The following is a 23,737-nucleotide window of genomic DNA, read 5'->3' as shown; positions in this document are numbered from 1 at the left end:
AACTGATTTGGGCACTTAAGCACCCACTGGAGACGCATCAGGACACTTTCTTAACCAAATATCCCACTGTTCTAACCTTAAGTGCTTAGTGCTTGCTTAAGAGCGTGGTCTGTGTGGAAACAAGGCCACATAATAATAGTGGGTCATAGACTAAGAGCAGAAGAAACAAAGATCTCATTGGAAGAGAACACTGGCTAGTCGTTACACTTCGAGAGCCCCTGGGCTGAGACTGGAGGTAGCTGCTGTGGACACTCCCCACCTGTGCATCCCCCCTAACAAAGATAATGATGATAATCATGATAACATTAGCAGGTGTGCATGAAACATCAGATGTCCAGAAGCGGCTAAAGGGAACCTGAGATGAACACACTGCACCACACGCCCAAATGGGTGGTCCTTGAACAATAACCAGACACTAAGTACCAACCCACAGATTGGTAACCAGTGACTTATTAACACACATCCAATCATGTTATTGGTAACCAGTGACTTATTAACACACATCCAATCATGTTATTGGTAACCAGTGACTTATTAACACACATCCCATCATGTTATTGGTAACCAGTGACTTATTTACACACATCCAATCATGTTATTGGTAACCAGTGACTTATTAACACACATCCAATCATGTTAAGCCACAAGGCAGAGAGAACGGTTAGACTCCAGCAGCTGTATTTATGTTACCTATTTCACTTGATTACATTCACAGCACCAGCAGAGACTCAGTTTTCTTCAGTGGGAACCTAGCAAGCTATGGGGAGTGTGATGTATGCTGCTTATATACATACACACACACACACACACACACACACGTTGCTGCGTGGCGTGGCAGACGCACTGATTTTGGCTGTGCCTGGCTGCAGGTGCCGGTGCCCTTCATGGTGCCCTCCAAGCCAGATGGCACAGGGCAGGAGGCGGCAGAGGGAGGGACGACCCCCAGAACCCCAGCGGATGTGGCGGAGGAGGAGGAGGAGGAGGAGGAGGAAGAGAAAATGAAGGACAAGGCAGCGTCGGTGGGAGGTCAGTGTGAGTGTGTGTGTGGTGGTGTTAGCGCTGGTGTCCGCGGTGCTCTGGAGGGGGGGGGGGGGGGGGGGGGGACTGCGGGGTCATTGTCAGCGCCGCTCTGTGCCCTGCAGCTCAGATCAGTTTCTCCGGAAGCCTCAAATCCTTACTTACTGATTATTCTTTGCTTTAGTGCTATTGTCTGATGCAAGGGGTTTTTATATTTTGATGTCCCATTGAGACAAATGCTCATTGTTTAATCTGTGCCATGGCTTAGCCCAGTCTTCCTCATAAGATGAGAATGAGGGGGAGTTTTCTGTTCAATGAGACAGAATGATCTTGTTAGACTTGTTAGATGTTCTCAGCATATGATGGCATTTTAATGAAGCGAGTGGTCGTTTTCATAGCACTACAGTCTCAGATGAGAGGAGGTGGTGCTCTGTGCGCCACTGCTGCACAGCTGAAGAGCGTTGGCTGGCAGAGCAATTGAAATCTCCTGCTATGTGTATGTGTTCTCACCTCTGTGTGTGTGTGTGTGTGTCTGTTTGTGTTTGTTTGTCCGTGTGTGTGTGTGCTCACTCCATCATGCAGACCAGGGCAGCACATACAGTGGGGATCTAGAGTCTGAGGCCATGTCCACCCCCGTCAGCCTCGAGGATGACCCAGCGTCCCACTTCTCCATCGGGGCCCCAACGCCGAACCCAGAGGGGCCCCAGGACTCGACCCTCAGCCAGGCTCCCCCCGGCGGGGACGACACCCACAGTAAGTTTGTGCTGCTGGTGTGATCAGGCTGTGTCTGACTCGCGAAGTGTGTAGAAGGTCTGTAAATAGAAGTGCAAATGAAAACTCAGCTGTCATGCTGCTGGCGACACCTAGGTCATGGGCGAGAAAACCCAGGAAGCGCCTCCATAGCGCTGTGCACCTGCAGTGAGCTCTGACTGCTGCGCTGGCTGAGAGCTGCTCTTCTTCATAAACAGAAATGGAACTGTAGAGATAATGTGGGTAATTTTAGTGCATGAGATCCAAATGACAAAGATTTTTCTATTAAATATAATTATAAAGTGCCATTTGACATTGACTTTTTTTAAGCAGCTATTGGCTAATGAAGGGACCGACATTTGATAATTCAATATATCTGACCTACTGGTCATTTTAGTGTTATTATTCTAAGTTTCTCATGTGTATTCTGTTCCCGGCCTACATGAGGTGTGAGAAAGCAGTCACAGCTTCCCCCCCCCTGACTAGAGACGGATACTAATTAGCATTTAGGTATCCACCCATCCCTTGCTTTCCCAGGGTTTAAAAGACTGTGATTTTCAAGAGACAGTCAGTGAAGGAGATTTAGGTGAACACACTCAGTGAAATCTAATTCTCTGTTCCTCCTCTGGTGCGCACCATTGAAAGAATAAAACCTGGACTTGGTTTTTCATCACAATCTGACTGAGTCTCCGATACATTTGGGATATAGAAATAATTCCTTTCACTATTAACCGCATCCGATGTTACACTCTCGGTTGACCAAGCTAACCACCACGTCTTTTTCTTTGCGTGTTTGAACTCAGCGCCTGGAGAGCCCAGTGCACCTGTGGAGCAGAAGGTTGCCCTGAAACACCGGGGCTTGAAGAGACCTCGAGAGGGCGCCCCCCTCAGGAAAAGGGTGGGTGCTTTGCGTTTGTTGACAAACACAACATTGAAGATGAAGGAGAAGGAATGCTGTACACCAGACTAGAACAGAACCACTGTTCCAGAATGGAAGCATCCGCTACAGTCTCTTCTTTAAAATAAATGCACCTTTAGTTTTCATACTCAACTAAATGACAATTAAGCAAAATGAATCGAAATTGAAAACCATCTGATATCTGATGTTTCTGCACGTAGTGTTGAGCCTCCTGTCCTAGCGCTTTAGTGAATTGCATTGTTGTGACAGTCATTGGATGGTAATTGCTGGTAATTATGCTATAACAGGTGCTCGCCAATCCCTTGCTTAGTTACAACACTAAATTAGTTCTCTCTCCCCCAGTAATTAATACTGTAGAAGGAAGTACGCAGACGTTATTGTGTCATGCGCTCTGTACAGTTCCCACGAATGTGCAGCCAGATAACCTTAGATAACCTCACATAAACAGACACATTTGCATAATTTCACCACCACGCTCAATCCCTGTAATTTTCCATGTGTGAACATGCCTTCCTGCACCTGTGGTGAGAAGCTAACTGTATTTGCCAACTGCCGTTGTACCTGTTCTCAGTAATCTGATGTCATCTCTCGTTCAGAGTCGAAAGCGCGGAGGGTCCCCTCTGGGTGGTTCGGCAGCCCCCTCCGGCGGCTCTCGGCTGAACCCCACCTACGGGGTGCAGGCCTGGCTCAGCTGGGTGCAGTGGAGGAACAAGCAGCTCAACTGTGCCAGCAACGTGGGCAAACCCAGCGGTTAGTACCCTCACAGCAGCACCTACACCCATCCAACCTGCCCACAGCGTAAACTATCACCATTACCCCAACAGCACCTACACCCATCTACTCACATTATAAACACCATTACCCCAACAGCACCTACACCCATCTACTCACAGTATAAACACCATTACCCCAACAGCACCTACACCCATCTACTCACAGTATAAACACCATTACCCCAACAGCACCTACACCCATCTACTCACAGTATAAACACCATTACCCCAACAGCACCTACACCCATCTACTCACAGTATAAACTAACAGAATGACCCCATCTGCATCTTGAGGAATTGAAATGTTATGGTCCGAGTCCTAATTAAGTTTTCAGTGCGGATGGCAGAATCGATGTCCCTGTGTCAAGATTGCATGAATATTATACTCTGCTAAAATTGGTAACTGCACACGGTGGTGAGAGTGGGTTGACTGCAGTGTGCTAATGCACTCTGGGATTGGATTTCTTTTTATACCCCAAATGTTTATATCCTGTCCATTTTGTACACCTCTTCTCTCTTTTTCTGGTCTGCTTTGCTCTCCATCATCACCCCCTCTTATTCTGTGCCCTCCTCCCCCTCCTCCTCTCTTTTTCTCCTATCCTTTCTTTTTTGCCCTCTTTCACTTTCCCCTAGTCTGTCTGTCTCTCTTTCTCTCACACTCATCCTGCCCCGTCTGCCCCTGTCCCTCTCCCAGTACCTTGTCTTTCACTCCTTCTGACAGTGCCCCCATCTCTCTCTCTCACCCTTCCATCCTTCCTCTTTCTCAGGCTCTCTTTGGCTCTGACTCCCTCCCTTTTCCATCTCTCTCTCTCTCCCCCCTCTCCATTTTGCTTATAGAGTTGTCTTTCATATCAATATGTTTTGTTCTTCCATCTAAAATGGAGTTTTGCCTGGGTTTGGGGCTCTGTTAAGTAAAGCAGCCCTTACAGGTGCGATCTGTCCCCCCCTCTCTGTGTGCAGGTGCGAGGGCCATGGTGGTCAAGGAGGACGTGCTGCAGTGCAGCTCGGCGGAGCTCAGTTACGGCCTGTGCCGCTTCATCAGCGAGGTGCGGCGGCCCGACGGCCAGCCCTACGCTGCGGACAGCACCTACTGTCTCTGCCTGGGCATTCAGCAGGTACGCCAACCTTCCCTCAGGAACACACGCACACGCACATGGACGCGCACACACACACACACACCCACCCATGGATGCACACACACACACACACACACACACACACACACACACACACACACACACAACCATAGACGCACACACACACACACACACACCCATAGACGCACATGCACATCCAGCTGATCCAAATAGGGGTGTGCAGGCAGGGCTTAGAGAGGATATCCAACCCTGGGATTAGTTTGAGTTGTTTGCACAATAAGTACAATTCATGAACCAGGGTGGTCTGGCTCACGAGTATAGCTTGCAATCTGTGAGTGTTGAAAAACGGCAAAAGCTCTGGAAATGATACACCTGAAAATGATACACCTGAAAATCTTTTCAGCCACTTCTGGAGGCATAGACCTGCAGCTAGTCGCTGACTTATCGGCCTGTTGGGAGTCCTTAGATATGCAAACCCTTCATGAATGCCTTAGCAAGCCTTTAGTATGGATCGTGTGTGAGAAGTAAATATATATTACCACAAAGTAATCGAGTAGATACAGATAATTGTTGTGCAAAGTCTGCAGTCAGTTCATTATTGTTCGGTTGCATTAGTCATAAGTCGAGACAAATGACAGAAACATCTACATTCCGCGCATGCTAATTGTCTATTGGTCATGATGTCATTGAGAAGAAACGCCTTCCATACGTCCCTTCCATCTGTCTTCACTGTGCCTCTCCAAAGCCATGCGTTCTGCATAGGAGAGGACGGAGAGCAGAATGGAACACAAGCACATGTGCTATGGGCTCTTCTCCCATCCAATTGGAACACAGCCTTGGGCTGTAGGAGGACTTCACACTAGGGAGTGAGTTGCGAAGCCAACATTATAGTTTGGCATGAATGCCGAAAACGAGGCTCACTTTTATTTTAATTTTTTTTAAATACAGGCTGCCATTTAAATTTGAATGTCAGTCAATCATCTGCCTGAGCGCGCTTTTGTCTTGCTTTAGCGACCACTGGATGACTCATGCCTTTGTCTGAGATATTCGGCGGCGAGCGCGTGGTGGAGAAGGCAAGCCTACAACGTGAATGCTCAGAGAAATAAAGATGGCTGTTACGAATTGATTATGTGTCGAAGTTTGGTTGTTGGTGTTTTTTTAAGCAAAAAAAAAAAAAAGAGAAAAAGAATGTCTGCCAAACTGACAGTGTTCTGCCTCTACTAATTAGGAATACGTGCTGTGGCCAATGGCCAGATGGTTCGATTTTGGGTTGGTTCCATTTTTTGTACTGAAACATGGTTAAAGATGGCCTTTCTTCTAAAAACTAAACATATTCTTGTCTACACTTGTACTTTTCCCCGGTTCTCTTGTGGTTTCGTGCAGTATCTGTTTGAGAACGGGAGGATCGAGAACATCTTCACTGACTCCCTCTACAACAAGTTCACCGTGGACATCACCAAGATGCTGAAGAACTGGGGCCACACGGTTGAGCCACATGGTAACACAAACATGTTTGTTGTCTTGACTATTGTAGTATTATTTATTTTGCATTATTTATTTTTTACATATAAATTGAGTGACATTACTAGGACTAGTGTAGTTACATCAGTCAGAAGGGAAGAGAGATAAACAACGGACAGCGCTTTGCCATGTTAAAGTGGCATTATGCAGTAATTGTACTTCAGGGTTAGTGTTAGGATAAGCAGTTTTACCTTAAAATAACAGCTTAAAAAAAATTGGGGCGCTACAATGACTTTTAATATGGAGAATCGCTTCCGTGCCGTTGCCATACCAGGGTCCGTAGGCATATTACTGGGTTATGTAGGTTTGGCTGAAGCCGGCCGGTTTCTACTGTCTGCCGAACTAGTAAGTAGCTTATTTGCAGTCTTGCTTTGTCTTGTGTTGCACTTGCTTGATGTTTAACTGTGTTAGGACAGTTGTTGACTAACTCGTTTGTCATAGTGTCAAAGTAAGCACATTTCAGGAGGTTTCGCTAGTTTTAGCCGCTAGCATCTCGTTAGCGATTAGCAATTGTTCCGTTATGCTGCTTTAAGCAGTAATAGTCATAGTTTACTGTGCATCATGAAAGGTTGTGTTTTGTTGCACATAGTTAGGCTTAATACTGACAGAGAGATTTTTCTGTTGATTCCATAAATGTTTGTTGATTAGGTATATAGGTACACATATACACACCCATACACACACACACACACACACACACACACACACACACACACACACACCCACACACCCACACGCACACGCACACACACACACATATCCACACCCACACACACACGCGCACACGCGCGGGCACACACACACACACACACATACCCACACGCACACACACACACACACATACCCACACGCACACACACACACACACACACACACACGCGCGCGCACACATACACACACACACCCCGCAATGATGATCTCATAAGGTGTTCCTCCGCTGCATGATTGACACTGATATGCGTGGGGTAAATCAGGTTTTCAGCTAAACTGTGCTGGAGGGTTGTTGCTGGCCTATTGTAACCTGCCTGATCTCACAAGTCCTCATAATATTTCAGAAAAACAACACGGTCTAGAGAGACCAGGTCAAAAAGGCCTCAGTTGTGCTGCTCGGCAGAGAGCACAGAATGTGTAGAAGAACCCTATGTGGAAGGTATGCCCCTGTCAAAATGACAGAGGCCTTTCCTGGTAATGAGGGTGACTTGCAAATGTGTGTGGATGCACTAGGGAGGCGACAATATAATAAGTCACCGTTACTGCCCTCAAATTACTGGCCTGTTTTAACAAGCTACTGTGTCACCAAGATACTTTGAAAGTATGCGCTCCTGCTGTGCTCCTGCAACTTGGCTGATAGAGCAAGGTGCTAACAACACGAAGGGCATGGGCTTGAAACCCAGGCAGCACACATACTGGTGAGAATGCATGTCTGCACCATGGTAGACGTTTATTGGCTCTAAAGCATCCATTAAATAAAAAAATTGTGAATGTCTCCAACATTCATCCTTCCTCCAGTTAGCATTTCTAAGGAAAATGGTAGTTATGTATTGATCCGACCCATGGACGATACTGACATTATTAAATGGATCAGGTATCGGTTACATTCCACCGATCCACGTCCAGTACGGTTACTTAATCATTATACGGTTACATTATACCTGTGTAACTAGGCATTAATGTCAATCTGCATCTGCATCTATATTCTGCAAACCTAAAAGAGTGTTGATGTCTGAACATCCCCACTAGAGCGCATTGGCCTCCACTGCAGACCGTAGGTTCCTGTTTTATCACGGAGTTGGCGCTTCCTCCTGTCATGTGAGCATGCAAACTGAGGAACCGAGAGCCTGAAAACTGATCCTGCTAGCTGCCTAAGAACAGACATGTCTGTGATTTAGACATTTTTAAATCGTGTAACCTCTTCTGCCCTCCTGCTGATGGTGGGATGAAGTTATGCACAGTCTGTCAGACTCACTGCTGCCATTGTTTCATGTCGCATTCATGGTGCGTGATCAAATGGATTGACGACATTTTGATTCAAAATAGATTGCATCGAATGTATTGCTGATTTAAATGTAATGAATTTTTCTATATTTTAATAAGAGGTGCTGAGTGGTATACTGCAGCCTCATGTAATCTTACACATAATACCGACAACAAGATTGATAATTATATGTAAGGGAAAAAAGCTCTGGTATCGGTATCAGCAGATATCCAGATTCAGATGTCCGAATCGGATTGGAACTGAAAGAAATGATCCCACAATGCATCTCAAATCAGCAGCCAATCCTCCTTGTAATATTAAATGGGGAGGTCTCAGGCAGTTCACACCCCTAGTCTTTGGCCATGATCCCCCAACCCATCTGTCAATACACTGCATCTAACTGCAATACTCAAAAAATGACAATACATATCAAATCAGTGATGTTGTAAATGTTGTAATATTGCATGGCATATCTCCATCCCCAATGAAATATTTAAAAAATGACAATACATATCAAATCAGTGATTTAAATGTAATATTGCATGGCGTGTCTCCATCCAGAGCTGCTGCAGTCCCGTGTGGAGGAGGAGTACCTGTGGCATTGTAAGCAGCTGGGGGCCTACTCACCCATCGTGCTGCTCAGCACACTGCTCTTTTTCGCCACCAAGCTCTTCCGCTTCACCACCCTGGCGCACCACCGCCGCCTGGCTTTCTCCCACATCTCCCGCCTCACCCACACATCACCCGGCGGCAAGATCGCCTACGTGCGCTTCAGGATCCCCGGCCTGGAGAAGGGTACTGCAAGTGAGTGAGGGAGGGGAGGAGAACTAGGCGGGTTGAGAGCGGGTGGATAAACTGCTTTGACTTGATTTTGGAAGGTTAACTTGACTCGATTGGTAAGGTAGCACTGAATTGTATGGCAATGTGTTGAAACTTGCTTTGAATTATTATTGTCATCACTTCACAGGGCCTGACTAAATAATATATATTTGTGTCATCATAATACAAGCATACAGTTGATAAACATTGGTTGCCTGTTCACGTTTAATGACTAATTTTGGCCCATATCTCGTGAAACCCATCTCTGGAACCCAGTATTTGCCTATTAAACCCCAGAAGTGTATTTCACTGTAGTGGAACACTGCTACAGCTAAAGGAAATGAAAGGTTGATTTTTTTTATTATTTATCAACTGTGTTTATTTTGTTGGCTTGATTTAAGAAACAGATGGTTTATTGATCTGTTGACTGGCTTTAGGCCGTTCATTTAAACAGGTGTCCAAACAGAGCACAGAGTGTTTTAAAAAATGGTTTTCTGTTTGTAATATGAAACCACTCATTTAAATGATGGGTGAAGAAAGTGTTTAGTATTCATCAGCGATGCTTACCACTGTGTTACAATTTTTTTTTCTGAAGACCACTTTGTCTGTGTGGGCATGGCTTTATTTCATTATTTCTTGTCTGCGTTTTCCGTAGGCACACATACACATCATTTTTTTTCCCTATTGTGTTTCAGTGCTTGCCTTACCCTCGAAACAAAAGCTGGAGGAAAATGACGACAGCCAAGAGGGTGATCTAGAGATGCCAGAGAACAAAGATAACCCACTCCGCTGTCCCGTGCGGCTCTACGAGTTCTACCTCTCCAAATGGTACAAACCCCTGCCCTGCTTTTGGATTTCCATAGGGACTGAAAAAGATTCTGCTTTTGTGTTCTTTTTTTTTCTTCTTTCATTTCTTTGATATATTGATCCATTTTGTCTTTTATTTAGTTTTCTCATCAGTATTGTATATGCACTTTCTTGAATGTTTTAGACTGATGACACTAAGCTTAACCAGAATATTCCAGTATTTCAGGATTGGAATAAGAGATTGACTGGAACTAGTGATGATGATGAATTGTCAAACATTAGAGACATATTCCACCCACCTGGTTTAGCTTGAGTGTTTCTTCAAATAGTCATGATTCTATTGATTGTGCATAGGATCGATTACTTTCAAGCCCTCTCTTAAAGTAAAGATCGTCACTACACATGGTTTCTTTCTCTGTCTCTTTCCCACAGTTCAGAGTCCGTGAGGAAGCGCACAGACTTGTTCTACCTCCAGCCAGAACGCGTGTGTGACCCAAACAGCCCGCTGTGGTACTCGGACCAGCCTCTGGAGAACGCCACGCTGGAGAACCTGCTCACGCGGATCCAGGCAGTGCGGCAGGTTTACACTGGGGACACCGAGGAGCAGAACCAGGCCACATCCACCGACGAGAGCTCCTAACGGCTCCTCAGACAAACTCCACGGACATTTCCAGGAACAAAATAAAACAATTTTACGTTTTATGAAATAAGTTGGACATTTTTCTCTGCCACTTTTGGAGGCGAGGTTGATTTTAAGAATATTCTTTGGGGGGGGAGGGGGGAGGGGATCGAGCGTTGCTCAGGTAGTTGAAAAAGGTTACTAAGGACAACATCCTCATAATCGCATTTAAACTGAATATTTCCTTTTGACTGTTGTTCCTGTTTTGTTGGCTGCTTGGTTTTCCTCTTTGTCACAGTACGTTTCTTTTTGCTTTCAAAATGTTTACACTTTCCCCATATGGAGGCCAACACAGAGCTGCATCATGGATAATGAACATTGATCCCGCATAAACTTCAGAATAATATGTGTCCTTTTCCATGAAAGGCTGAAGTGAGCTGCTCAGAAACGATTTCGAAGGAGAGGTCATGAACATTTCCTGGGGAGGAGGAATGATTTCCTAACCCTGACAAAAACACTGCATCCTCTGCTATGAAGGATAAGCTGCTGTATGGCTCATTAACATACCAGTAAGAGCTCACAGTGTTCAGACTCTGACAGGGATCTTCACTGGTGTGTATTTCTGAGTTACTGTAGAAACTGTTACTCGTACCTGCCTAGAATGTATGTGAATCATGACTTCCATTCCACCCACAGTCTGCAGTTTTCTACTGAAATTACACTCTCGGCTTGCTCAAAAGGGTTTGTTTGGGTGGTAGAATTCATTTTTGTATAACCAACAATGCAGTTTATTGTTTTAGGTTTGTTTGGAAAAAAAGAAACATTGGGTGTCCAAATCAGAATTACAGAAATACAACTTTGGGTTCTGGCCCCTGGCAAGTCACCAGTGTTCAGGTATGCTGTTGCCCATCTTCAGAGAACATTGGGGAAAGACGGTGTGCCGTTGCCTAAAAGAAAATGGCAGAATGTGCCTTTAATAGTCCCCCAGTAGCAGGTCTCTGTGATCACCTACCTCCAGTTTCATCCCGAGGTCTCGGGCACCCTTCTTCCCAGTGCAGTGAAGACAAACTTCTGATAAAGAATTATGGAGCACATCAATATAATCTCTCATGCTGAAGAGAATAAAAAGTTTTTTTTTCCATTTAACCTGTGTGTGCGTGTCTACTGACTGGTGAAGACAGTTTAAATGTATAGTGTTCTATTTTGTTAATGTTGTATTTGTTATTAATTGTTGGTCAGTGTTTTAAAAACAAACTGTTGATTGGTCATCATATTTGTATTTTTGATCTATTGAGACTGCCACCTGTTGTCCATTTCTACAACAGACAAGTTAATGTTACTGACTTTCTAGAAACATAACCAGGTAATGCATTGGTAATTAGCAGATTGTATGAAAAAGGAACAGGTTTGCAGTAGTCTAATTAGCTTTGCAACATGCATACCTGTTGTCTCATCATGCAACAGTTTTACCAGAGGTGAGACTTAAACAAATATTTAATGTACAGGTAGAACTGACTTTTGCACAGAAATGCACAAAAAAAAAGTAGACTTCCAACAGTTTGCAGCCACTGAGGACTATGCAGATATGTTCACAGCCTAGCTTGCACTACACTGAAGTAAGGGCCATTGTCACATTTGCTACCATGGTAACAGAAGAGATCCATGGCTGGCACTGTAATGTGAATTGTAGAAGCATTGCACTCTCGTCAGGAGTGAAAATACAGCACAAATGTGATTTAGTGCGATGGTGGGGGTTTTGTTGTTTCAGTGACAGATGAGAGACTGTGGTCCTCTGGCTTGCCAAGATAATTGTGCCATTTTGGCTGTGGATTTGAGTGGCCTTGTCTTTACATTGACTGCATAATTTACACCTTATTGTGTTTACGTCACTCTTTCTTCTACTCTTCTTTTCTTTTCCTTGAGTGATGCATCTTTTTCCTCCATGTTCCTTTGCCTGATGAACGGAGAGGGAGGATGGCCAACACCAATGTGTTGTATAGCCTGTGCAGACGAGTGTGTTTGTCTGTGTGTGTGTGTGTGTGTGTGTGTGTGTGTGTGGGAGTGAACAGGGCATGAGGAGAGAGATGTGCGCGGGTTTAAGTATGAGGAGAGAGTGTGAGTGGGAGACAAATAGGAGAGATGGTTGAGATGTGCAAAGATAAAATCACAAAGGGTGTCATATAAGCTGCAGTTTTTCTTTTTCTTTTGTTTAAATATCCATTTCATTATTTATTTCATCAAGTGACACATTAAGATCAAATCCAAACAACAAAAAAATATCTCTTTACATGTCACCTGTAGCATAATGCATTTTTTTTTTTTTTACCATTAACTCAGTTTCATGTGGTTTCCAATGAGATCTGTGTATCTTCAGGGGGCTTGTGGAAACTGGATCTCCTGGGAGGGTTTAGTTTGATTTCCCTTGTGCTCCTTGTCTGAAGAGGAAATGTGAGCCAGGTCAAACCCAAAATGAGGGGAAAGTAAGCGAGAACAGCAGAGCAGGGGACAGAGAGAGACTCGGAGCTCCAGATAGCCGCCAAAGCCCTGAAGCAGCTTCAGAGCACGGGGGAGGGGAATCGGTGATTGAGAGGGAGAGTGAGTGAATGTGTGTGTGTGTGTGAGAAAGAGAGAGAGAGTGAGAGAGGGAGCTGACGGTGTTGAAATAAGGGTCCATTTGTCAAACAATCAGCGCTTCAGTGGGAGTGGAGAGGCGATCGGTGAGATTGTGAGGGAATGCGAGCTCTGTGGATATGCCTGGACGGATGACACATTTTTGGTGTTGGACTCGCGCCTGGGACTCAGGGTGCCGCTCATCTGCTGTTGGAATGACGATGCTGGCGATCTGATTGCTTTTGGAGACTGACCCCCTCACACCACTTATGGGAAGTGTACGGTCATGCTGACCACTTTGAAGAGGCGAAGCGGTGGAAAGTGGGGCCACACACACCTCTAAGGTACGCACTGTGACAAAGAGCCGCTCTCGTTCTTTATTTTAGCTCCAGTAACAGATATGCCTCACAGCTGACTTGCAGATCTGTGTGAGGGTAGCCAAACAAGTCTGCGTGCCTCAGATGTCCAGTATCTGAAAAGCTTGTTGGGTAACAGTGTGATATATAAATGGACAAATCTATTTTTAACTTTTACCTTTAGTCATTATTCCCTGATGGCAAACTTTGAAATGTTCATCCTTTTTTCTTAAAAAAGGTGTCTTTTTTTTTTTTGGTCCTTTCCGCAACAAAAAACAAACATTGTGGATCTGGAAAATGCCTATTATGCATGAGGTCATTGACAGCTGTTGCTTCCAAGCAGACGTAAAAAGGGAGGTTGAAGCTAATGGAAAATCGATAGCTATGTTTGCACGGAAGACGCTCTCGCTTCTGAGTGTGGACCCCCAGCTTTCATCATCCCTCATCATCTCGATGGTCCTTGTGCATTAATTGTGTCCCATTTCATCTGGATCAACTAAATGCTCCTTTCTGGCAGGGGCACCTGAGTCATAGAGCAGATGCTTTGAACACACGTACCCTCCTGCCTTGAAGTCTCCGGTCGTTGATTATTGGAGCCCCACTTCAGAGAGAATTAAAAAGCACCTGTTCATTTAAAGGCACAGAAGCCATGGGGAAGCCACTGAGCAGGCCTGGCTGTTTCAGGCAAAGCCCGTGCTGCTCCAAGAGGGGCGAAGATGGCGACGCCTTCAACGAAGATGGCTACATTCCTCAGCGCTCGATCTACGACACCATGTGCATCAATGAGCACATCGACCATGGCTCAGCCCACAGCACCCTTGGCTCCAGAGGGAATCAGAACGCAGCCTTCCCCAGTAATGGTTCTTTCGAGCCGATTCAGGTGGACATATTTGACCTGAAACGTTCACCTCAGGTTTCATCCTTTGGGAGGAGGCTGGACGAGAGGGTCATATTTGACTCGCTGAAGCTTGCACATGACGAGCAGAGCCGGTCCCCGGGTGGATATGTGAGGACGGTTTCCCCCAGTGTGTCTTGCAGTTCCGCTCCTTGTGGTAGTGGCTCCACGAACAAACGATACCCCCACCAGGACAGCGGGAAGAAAGAGAACCTCTGCCGCCACTCATGGAAGGTCGTGACACCTCCCAAGTACCCAGAATGCATCGAGCTGTCTCCGGGCGAGAAGCACCTGCTCAACCCGGGCACAGTCTTTTTCCCCGGGAGCCTTTCGTCCCCACGCTCTCCCCAAATTTCCCCATTCTCTGGGTCGCCCCTGTCCTCCGGGGCCCACACCCCACCGGTGTTTTTCTCCCCAGGGAATCCCCTGCTGTTTCAACAGCCGCAGTTCCACAGGCAGTCCCTGCCGGCCAAGCTTCAGCCCCATCCACCATCATCCGCTCTCTCCGAGCTATCAGTCAGCGCCCTTCAGTATGACCACCACTCCTCCCATGGCATGGAGAGCCTAACGATGGAGAGGATGGACAGAAGGATGTTGGTGTCCACCACACAGAGCATAGAGGATGAAGTGTTTGGCGAGGTGGAGACCAAACCCATGGACTCAAAAGCCGAGCCATATCCTCCTACACCAGAGCCAGACCATGACACGGCACCCCTCTTGCATCCTCCGGTGTCCCAACATTCTGCAAGGTCGCCAGTGATGATGGAGTCAACCTGGCCCCGCAGGCTAATCGGGCGGAGGAGGACGGTGAGGCAGGGGGGTGCTGTCCACAACCTACCGATCCTACCACCTCTTCCGTCTGTGCTGAGACGGTCCGTGACCGACAAAAAGACTCTACCTCGCCTCTCCCCGTTCCCGGAACACCAAGCAAAGGTTGAACTTGCCCTCCTGGGAAAGTCTCCTCTTAAAGGCGAGCTTCTGAAGGACTGCAGCTTGCAGGACTGGAAGATCCTGAAGGAGATCGAGGAGCGCAAGGGGGGACTGCTGAATAACAGCCAGCAGGAAGTAAGTCCGGAAGTCATCCAAGAAGAGGAGGTGCAAGAGGAACAGCTGAGCAAAATGCCAACTGTGATGGAAGGAAATGAGCTGGGCCCGAAAGAGTCACGTGCTACAGAGGGTGGGCACACAGAGGAGGAGAACTGGGAGTCTGTGTTAGAGATGGTGAACAATATGTGGGATGAGGCCTGGGAAGATCAAGAGACCCAGCTCACAGGCTCCCTGAGACAATGTTGGCCCTTGCTCCAACCCCCAACCGGCTTTGGGGGATCCCAAGCCCCCTCTTGCTCCAACTCATTGGTTGGGGTCGAGGATCTACTGGATCTGGAAATGATAGACAAGGACGAGCTGAAGGATTCAAAGGAAGCCAAACTCCAGGCCCTGCTTCAGCATTCGCATTCCACTGAGTCACAACAACTAGAAAAGATACAAAAGAAGGCTGTTAGGGGGATCATTCATGTGGTTGACAAACAGCCAGAACAGAAAGCAACCTCTGTAAGCCTTGATCTGATTACAGTTGAGGCCCAAGTATTGATGGCTGAGGGACATGTTAACAGTTCTTTGAAAATGCCCACTGTCAACGAGGAATCACCAGATTCTAACCCGACACTCGAGTCAGACAGTGGGGTCTATTTTACCAACCGTAGTCACACTAGTCAAGAGGACTTTACTGTGGATGTTGATAGAACCTCAACAGACATAGACATGGGCAGTGTGAGCTCCTTAAACCAGGTAGAGGAAATAGCAGGAGATAAATCATGCAGAAAAGAGGAAACGAGTGAAAAAATCTATAAAAACAGGGTTGTGATACAGTCCTCAGTACATGGGGACCTGTTCTCTGATCCAAAAGAGGCCAACAGGGGCTCAGTTTTAGACCTTCAGGACAGACCCCAGATTAGAAACCCAGAGTCTTGGAAGTGTGAGAACAAAACCACTGTGATCAGGGCTGGCACAGATTCCCCTTTACCCCTCTCCCCTTCTAAGCACATGGCCCGGGCCTCAACAACACTGCTAGACAGTGGTGACATGGATCCTTTCGTCGCCACAGACAGTTTTGTGTACTTGGCGGTATCTGCCAGAACGCAGGAGCTGTTCACCACAGTTCAGAAAGAGACACTACCCCCCATCACCTCCACTAAGCCTTGCTTGAATCCCGACGAGTGTGATTTCCTCTCCACGGACAGCTTTGTGTACCTGGCAGCCCCGGACTGCCATTTGATGGGCACCGAGGGCCACTCTATCTGCTCCGGCTCCAAGGACTCTGATTCTGACGAGGACAGCGGTTCGAGAGTGGACTGTGCAGCCGGGTCCACAGCTGGGGACAGCGACTGGGACTCGGACCTCTCAGACTCCGAGCCTGAGGGATCATCAGCCAAGCCTGGGTGGGATTTCTGGGACGAACTGGAACAGGAGGTGCTTCCGGGGCTGTTCGACGAGGATGAAGACGAGCAGGTGTTGGAGAAGCTGTACGGTGGGCCCTCGCAGCGGCAGATTGGCTGGCAGCAGGCTGGGCTGGCCTCCGAGGCTACTGTCACTGACGGAGACACTGGGAAGGTTCTGGCAGCGCTGGCGAGCACAGAGGGGGGAGAGACTCACGCTGAGGTAAAGTCTGTGCGCTAGTTGTTCATCTCACGTAGCCAAAGATAGTCGAGCATGAACATGACTCACCTGCTCACCACAGTACCAGACACATCAGCCAGGGTAACAAGCCATTTCATTTACCCCACAGCGAAAGGCAAATCAATATTTGTTTTTTAAAACGGTACACAGACCTAATTTTTCAGTACTACTGTATACCTAAAGGTATGTACTCTCAGTTTAGTTTTCTCAAATCTGAACCACAAATTGGCTTCCCAGATGTTTGTAGTCTTTCTGTTTTGTTCTGTTTGCCATGTATTTCAATATGTTTACCATTGCAAGTGATTTTGACTTAAAGAGTCCTTGATTTTATATAATGCTTTGTGGAACTTATCGATGAAGTCGTGGCTTTAGTCATTTTAGACACATTGCAATGCTGTATTTTTGAATCAGGAATCACATATATTGAGGAAATATGCCATTCAAATAATATCAGAAGCACAGTGAGAACATTCTAATGCAATATGCTATATTTATGCTATTTGGATTTATTATATATTTTGTATGATGTTGGCAAAAATCCTGAGTATTATGGGTGTGAAGTCAGATGAACAAAATATATATTAGCATATGTCATACATCATGAAAGAAGGATTTTGTTATACTCCTTGATTGATCAGTTCAGTAATGCTTAAGTAAATAATCATTTGCTGTGGATAGTGTGGAAACAGCTCGCTCTGTGTGACATATTTCCCAAAGGAAACTGCACTCTGCCTGTTTGTGTGATTACTGTAGATATGAGGGCTTACTGTCGCAATGCATCAGTGTGCGAATAAAGTACAAAAACCCATCAAGGCTTAAAGTCTGAGGTCCCTCGTCTGTGTTTGCATTTTTTCTCCTTTCTAGATGTTCTGTGCACTACAGTAAATAAAAATGGAGATTGGTGAGCATGACCGCATTTATGTCGCTTTAACACCTAACCTACCGGCAGCTTATCACGCTCCATCTTACTCAATAGCCTTTTCCTCCACAAGTGTCTGTCCATCTGCCGCATGGCCTAGAAATATAAAATATCTCATGTGTATTATATGGGCGGGGGGGTGGGCAGGGGGATGGTGGGCAACGTCAAGAGGCTGACTATCTGTGGGGCTATTTCTGGTGAAATTAATTAGTTCAGTCTAAATGAGGCCAAATTGAATGCATTACGTGCCAACTATGATACACAGGAGAGGGTTGCTCCGCCAAGTGACATGCTCTGATACGCCATGTTTTCCTGTGCCCTTTATTGCGTTGGGGGTGTTGTGCTTCACTGCCCCTCTATTCTGCCACGTCACAATAATCCACATTCCGCCCAACCAAAAACTGACCTTCCATCTGGTTAAGGTAGGGGGTGGGGGAGAGGTAAGTGTGTGTGTGTGTGTGTGTGTGTGTGTGTGTGTGTGTGTGTGTGGGGTGAGTGTGTGTGTTTGGGTGTGTGGTTTTATTTTGGGGGCATATCCTGGACTACTTGGCTGAAAACAAACTAATACCTGGCAGCATGCACACCTTGTAAACACTGTTAAGTAGGTTTGATAATATGCGAATATGATATTCACAGGTTATATTTATTTTACGATAGAGGTGTTGGATGTATATTTCACTGTTTGTTATTACAAGTCTGCTCATATGTTCTCTCTCTCTCTCTCTGTCTCTCTCCCTATATAAACCTCTCACTGTCTCTCTCTCTCTCTCTCTGTCTTTCTCCCTATATATACCTCTCACTGTCTCTCTCTCTCTCTCTGTCTCTGTTTAGCCTGTGGATGTGTGTGTGTGTTTACAGGAGGATTCAGCATCTGTGAAGTGTGTGTGTGTGTGTGTGTGTGTGTGTGTGTGTGTGTGTGTGTGTGTGTGTGTTCACTGTAGGATTCAGCATCTGTGTATGTGAGTGTGAGTGTTTTTTCTGTGATCGCATGTTATAATCACCATGTTTGTGTGTGTGTGTGTGTGTCTGTGTGTGTGAGTGTGTGTGAGCACACACTTGTTTGCACTCTACATGTGTGGATGGAAGCGAGGGGCAAGCGTGTGGGAGGGTGGTGGGCGGCTGGGTGAATCACACACAGGAATATTTGCCCTGCTCCCTCTCTGGCCGGCCACTGTACGCCTGTTCATTCTCCACGTCTGCTCATCGCTAACGTTTGAGCAGTGAATAGCACATCCATAGGTGATCATTTTGACTACGCCAGCACAGTGCGCTCACGACTGTCGGCCATTACCTCGCCAGTTAAAATAGACACAGCTGGAGAATAAAAGAAATTGGTTAATGTTTTTTTTTTCTCTGCCACTAAGTGAAAGGAGGCAAGATGTGAAAATGATTGAGAAGGTGTGTGTGTGTGTGTGTGTGTTTGTGTGCGAGTCGGTGAGTGTGTGTGTGTGTGTGTGTCGGTGAGTGTGTGTGTCTGTGAGAGTGTGTGTGTGTGTGTGTGTGTCTGTGAGAGTGTGTGTGATCTGAGGGGGTGATGTGGAGAGTGGGAGTGAACTAAAACGCTGGTAGCTGAAGGCGAAAGATCAAGAGGTGCAGCTTATGTAACATGTAAATGAAAGTGTCCTGGGCAGCATGTGCTGGAGAGTGTTATTTTTAAACGTGTTTTAGGTGAGGAACAGCAGCGGTGTGGGCTGCAGGGAAGGCGGCTGACGCTGTGTTCAACGAAGAACGAAGAATGAAGAGGGAGAGAGGAAATCGAAAGAGAGAAAGAGAGCCGGTTGGTGGCAAGACTGAATATGTTAGGAGGATGGGACCATACATATGCTCACATTTTGCGGTTGGAGCTTCTAAGATAGTCTTTACAAATATTATAACAACAGAGGATAAGGCGTTTACCAATCCATGTAAGGGGACGTACACATGCATGAAAAAACGAATTTATTTATATAGATTCTCAGTGTTTCCAAAAGAGAGTGTGCAACACCATAACAAAAATGCTGAATTAATGTAACAACAATGCAGAATTAATCTCTGATAACTAGTGTAATAGCATTTTTGCATTAAAAACTATTCATGCTGCTTTAGATAAATAATGAATCTCCTGAAAACAATTTTATTTTTTAACAGAAAAGTGCCATGGCCAGAGTTAAATTATATTGACTTTATGTGTGCTATTATGAAATAAACCATAAACCTACAGACCTTGTGAACTTTCACAATATATGCTGGAACCTGAATATGCCACAATAAAACCACAACGACGCAATGAGTAATGTATTCTGTGGTGTGTCTGTAAGAATCACATTGGACAATCACAATCTTGTGAGTACAGGTGTTGTAATTCTAAACATACATTGCATATATTAGATTAAGTTTCTACAGTAGAAAAAATAGAGTGCTTTGTCAGATATAGAGTAAACACAGACATACAGCAAAAAACAAGTTATAATCATATCAACAGACAAACTTATTGGATATGTCAGTTGAAAGTGATAAAACATGTAAAAAACATCTTAGACCTATTTTGAATATTGGAACCATTCTAGTCTGTTTTCACCTGCTAAGACTCAACATGTAAACATGTAAACAACACATCAAACTGAGGTGCATGTCTGTGTATGTGTCTAAGCCTTGTCCGCTCCTTCAGGTGTCAGTACGTCTGGCTAAAGTTTACAACTTGGACGTGGCTATTTCCCTTGTCTTTTCCCTGTTGAGGTTCTGGGTGCTGGACAGTGTGGGGTCCACCCTCCTGTACTGCGATCGAGGTGGCGCAATGTTGTTCAGCTCATGAGTCTGAGCAAACTGCTCCATCTCGTGGGTGTGCCGGACCCTGAAAATCTTATGCAGCTTTTTGCAGATCAGGTAGAACATCTCACAGATGCACATGAAGATGCAACATGCTGAGGACACCACCATGAAGAGGGTGAAGATCCGCTTCTCAGTGGGCCGAGAGATGTAGCAGTCCACCGTGTTGGGGCACGGCTCCAGGCTGCATTTGGCGAGCCGGGGCATGTCGTAGCCGTGGTAGATATGGTGAAGGAGGTAGAGGAAACCTGCATCCAGACCAGCTTTGAAGACCAGGCTGAGCATGTAGGTCCACCACAGGCCACCGCGCTTCTTTCCGGGGTTGGCGTAGAGGTGCGTGCCGTCCGTGTGGGAAACGATGTACTTCCTGTCCTTCTCCTCGCGGTACTTGACGTGCGCCATCACCATGAGTGACGGGCAGGTGACGAAGATGAGCTGCAGGGCCCACAGGCGGATGTGGGAAATGGGGAAGATGCTGTCATAGCAGACGTTGCTGCAGCCGGGCTGCCGCGTGTTGCAGACGAAGTCCTTGCTCTCGTCGCCCCACACCCGCTGGGCCGCCACCACGAAGACCATGACGCGGAACACAAAGACCATTGAGAGCCAGACGCGGCCAAAGGCGGTGGAGTACTTGTTCACCCCACTGAGGAGGCTCTCCAGTGCAGACCAGTTCATGCCTGCCGGACTTCAATGCACCTGCGAGCACAGCAAAACAGACCGACTGCTGTCAGTAAACACACAGCACAACCGACCGCCAGCTGTCAGTAAACACACAGCACAACAGACCGCCAGCTGTACACAAACAACAGGTGAACAGCTGATACAACTATACCTGTGTACTAGTGTTATTGCCATTTTGAATTTGTAAAAGTGTGCTAAAATACTGTACTTTGTAAACATCAATATGTATTTCATTTGATATTCAACTCTGATATGAACATGATAGTTGTTCACTTTTAGGATTTAACTGACACAGCCTTTGACCTTGACTCTTAATCTCTCTGGAGTCAGCATACATTACAACAGGACAGGAAGGAAAGGGAACCATGCAATATTACATCCTTTATACTTCTAACTTGAGGGTCAGCAGGTTTGTGTGACATGGCCCTAAAAGGCAAATTTGGAGCGAGCCACACACACTATTGAAACTGCCCTGCCCCACCTTTTCATTTTGATCTTTGGTGTTTTCCCAGCAGCGTAAATTGAAACACAATTGACTGTGGTCAGCTGTTTAAATTTCAGTTTCATTTGATGTCAAAGAGCACAAATATTTGCTTACAGAACTTAAATGAGCTAGGAAATGTTTTTTATATTTATTCTATAAAGTAACATAATAGTGGGTGCCACTGCAAATAGAGCTAACTTAGATACTGCAGCATTGCTCAAACAAACATGAATATGAAATGAAACCAAATGTAAATACCATTAAATCTGTACCTGTCTCCTAGCATGTGTTCTCATCTCAATAATAAAATATGACATCACATATTCACTGATCCTAGATTGTCATGTTACTGTCATGATTGTCATTTATTTAAGGATAAAGCAATAGATATTTAAACACATGGTGACAGTCGAACCTGCTAATTCTATGGAACTATGGTAAGGGTGAAAGTCACTCTTCCTGAGTTACGTTTGACTGAGTTACGTTTGACAGCAATTTGACTGGCAAAATACAATCCCTTCTGTGCTTACTTTTAAGTGCAAAGAATATTTACACACTTCCTGTTCAATGACTGTGGAAATGTTTGCATATGTAGCAAACCGCACCATTTGCACAGATATTTTGAATAGTAACAATAACACAATAAAGATTTAAAGACTCCGGTGCTTTTGACTTCTCTACTTTCTAATGGATCCATAATGATCTACTTTTATTCTGTTCCCATCTTTATTCATTAATATCTGTCAGACATATTTAAAGGCACCCCCAACTACACTTCACTCCAGAAAGACACTCCAGGGCGTGGGGCCTGTGCATACACCATATCACACGGATCAAGGTAACCATTGCATATGGGATTTACCCATGTGAAAATGATGGGTGCTACTGGTATAGATGAGAACATCAGCTTCAAATAAACAATCAATCAAATTTATCAGAGCAGCTCATAGGACAAATAATGCTAAGACTTAATTACAGCTACCTGATATTCATAAGTTGGGTGTGATATACATAATTGTGTATGTTAAGGAGCAAATGGCCGTGGGTTTCGAGTATGACTAAACACAAGGTCAAAATGTACATTGTTTCAAATCCTCCTTTAACTGATTCTCTGAATTAAAATTCTATCAGACTACAATCTCAAAAAGAAGCCGGAAATATAAAGGACAAGTTTTGAAGCTCACAATAACACTGTGCCATATCCCCCGCCAGGGGATCAAAGCACAGGTTAAGCTATGGAAAGTTTCTGGTAGGCTACTGGGGAATTGGATTATAAAGAAACAAGAAGTACATGATACTGAACAAGCAGCGAAAAATGGTTTAACATTAATTTGACTGGTCATGTCTGTGATGTGTGAGTCACCATTTCTTCACTATAGTTTGTCTGTTTTATGTAGCAGACACACAATCATGGTATGAGTCACAGTCCTCCTACACCCCCTTATTTTAAAAGACGGTCACTATTTGTTGCTTGGTTAAGACCATTTTACTTATCTTAGACTACACTTTTGGTGATACAGCTTATGAAATGTATCTTACCTGATTAATGAACTCCGGTCTCACAGAAGCGGTGAAGAAAGGAGGAGAGCAGAAGCCAAACACTAAAAAAACATACGTAGATCTTCCCTTGAAAAATCTTGCCAAACCTGATCTAGGCCTGCAGTTCCTACCTGGGCGTGTTCGCAAAAGCCCAGCCCAGGTGTGTTCTCACTGCTGGCTACATTGGGGGATGTCATCCTAGATGGATGGACGGGAGGGTGTGGGAGGTGTCTTTTATTCATGAGGTGTTCATTTACACTGGTTTAAAAATGGTGGAAGTGCAATGGGACCTCTTCCTCAAACATGAGGAAATAAGCCTCTTCACAGATAAGGCCATGGTCACACCCAGTTTTGGCCATACACACACACACACACACACACACACACACACACACTCACATAAACTGCCCACTCTAGTGAATTAGCCTATTTAGGACATTTATTAAGGTAAAACTTTCATTCCAGATGACATGTC

The 23,737-nt window shown here is 45.4% G+C and overlaps 2 protein-coding genes across 3 annotated transcripts in view; one reads left to right on the top strand and one right to left on the bottom strand.

Moving 5' to 3' along the window:
- The window catches only part of si:ch211-266o15.1 (zinc finger MYM-type protein 4), a 35,378-nt gene extending 22,127 nt beyond the window's left edge, over positions 1–13,251 (top strand). For both annotated transcript variants that reach the window (XM_031580050.2, XM_031580052.2), the window contains 9 exons: positions 870–1,026; positions 1,600–1,770; positions 2,571–2,665; positions 3,283–3,436; positions 4,420–4,574; positions 5,940–6,054; positions 8,614–8,856; positions 9,567–9,699; positions 10,111–13,251. In XM_031580050.2, coding sequence (XP_031435910.1) covers positions 870–1,026; positions 1,600–1,770; positions 2,571–2,665; positions 3,283–3,436; positions 4,420–4,574; positions 5,940–6,054; positions 8,614–8,856; positions 9,567–9,699; positions 10,111–10,318 — 1,431 coding nt within the window. In that variant the 3' untranslated portion in view covers positions 10,319–13,251. The remainder of the gene's footprint in view (positions 1–869; positions 1,027–1,599; positions 1,771–2,570; positions 2,666–3,282; positions 3,437–4,419; positions 4,575–5,939; positions 6,055–8,613; positions 8,857–9,566; positions 9,700–10,110) is intronic.
- Positions 13,252–19,239: 5,988 nt separating this feature from the next.
- Positions 19,240–23,609, bottom strand: gjb9a (gap junction protein beta 9a). Its single transcript, XM_031580897.2, has 2 exons — positions 23,263–23,609; positions 19,240–21,254 (listed from the first exon to the last, which is right to left on the bottom strand). The coding sequence occupies exon 2, from the start codon at positions 21,231–21,233 to the stop codon at positions 20,424–20,426; it is 810 nt and encodes a 269-aa protein (XP_031436757.1). The 5' UTR covers positions 21,234–21,254; positions 23,263–23,609; the 3' UTR covers positions 19,240–20,423.
- Positions 23,610–23,737: the final 128 nt, after the last annotated feature.

Source organism: Clupea harengus, chromosome 14, assembly GCF_900700415.2.
Source record: "Clupea harengus chromosome 14, Ch_v2.0.2, whole genome shotgun sequence".
NCBI lineage: Eukaryota > Metazoa > Chordata > Actinopteri > Clupeiformes > Clupeidae > Clupea > Clupea harengus.
Note: the sequence above shows the minus strand (reverse complement) of the source record. Positions and strands in the feature narration are given on the sequence as shown.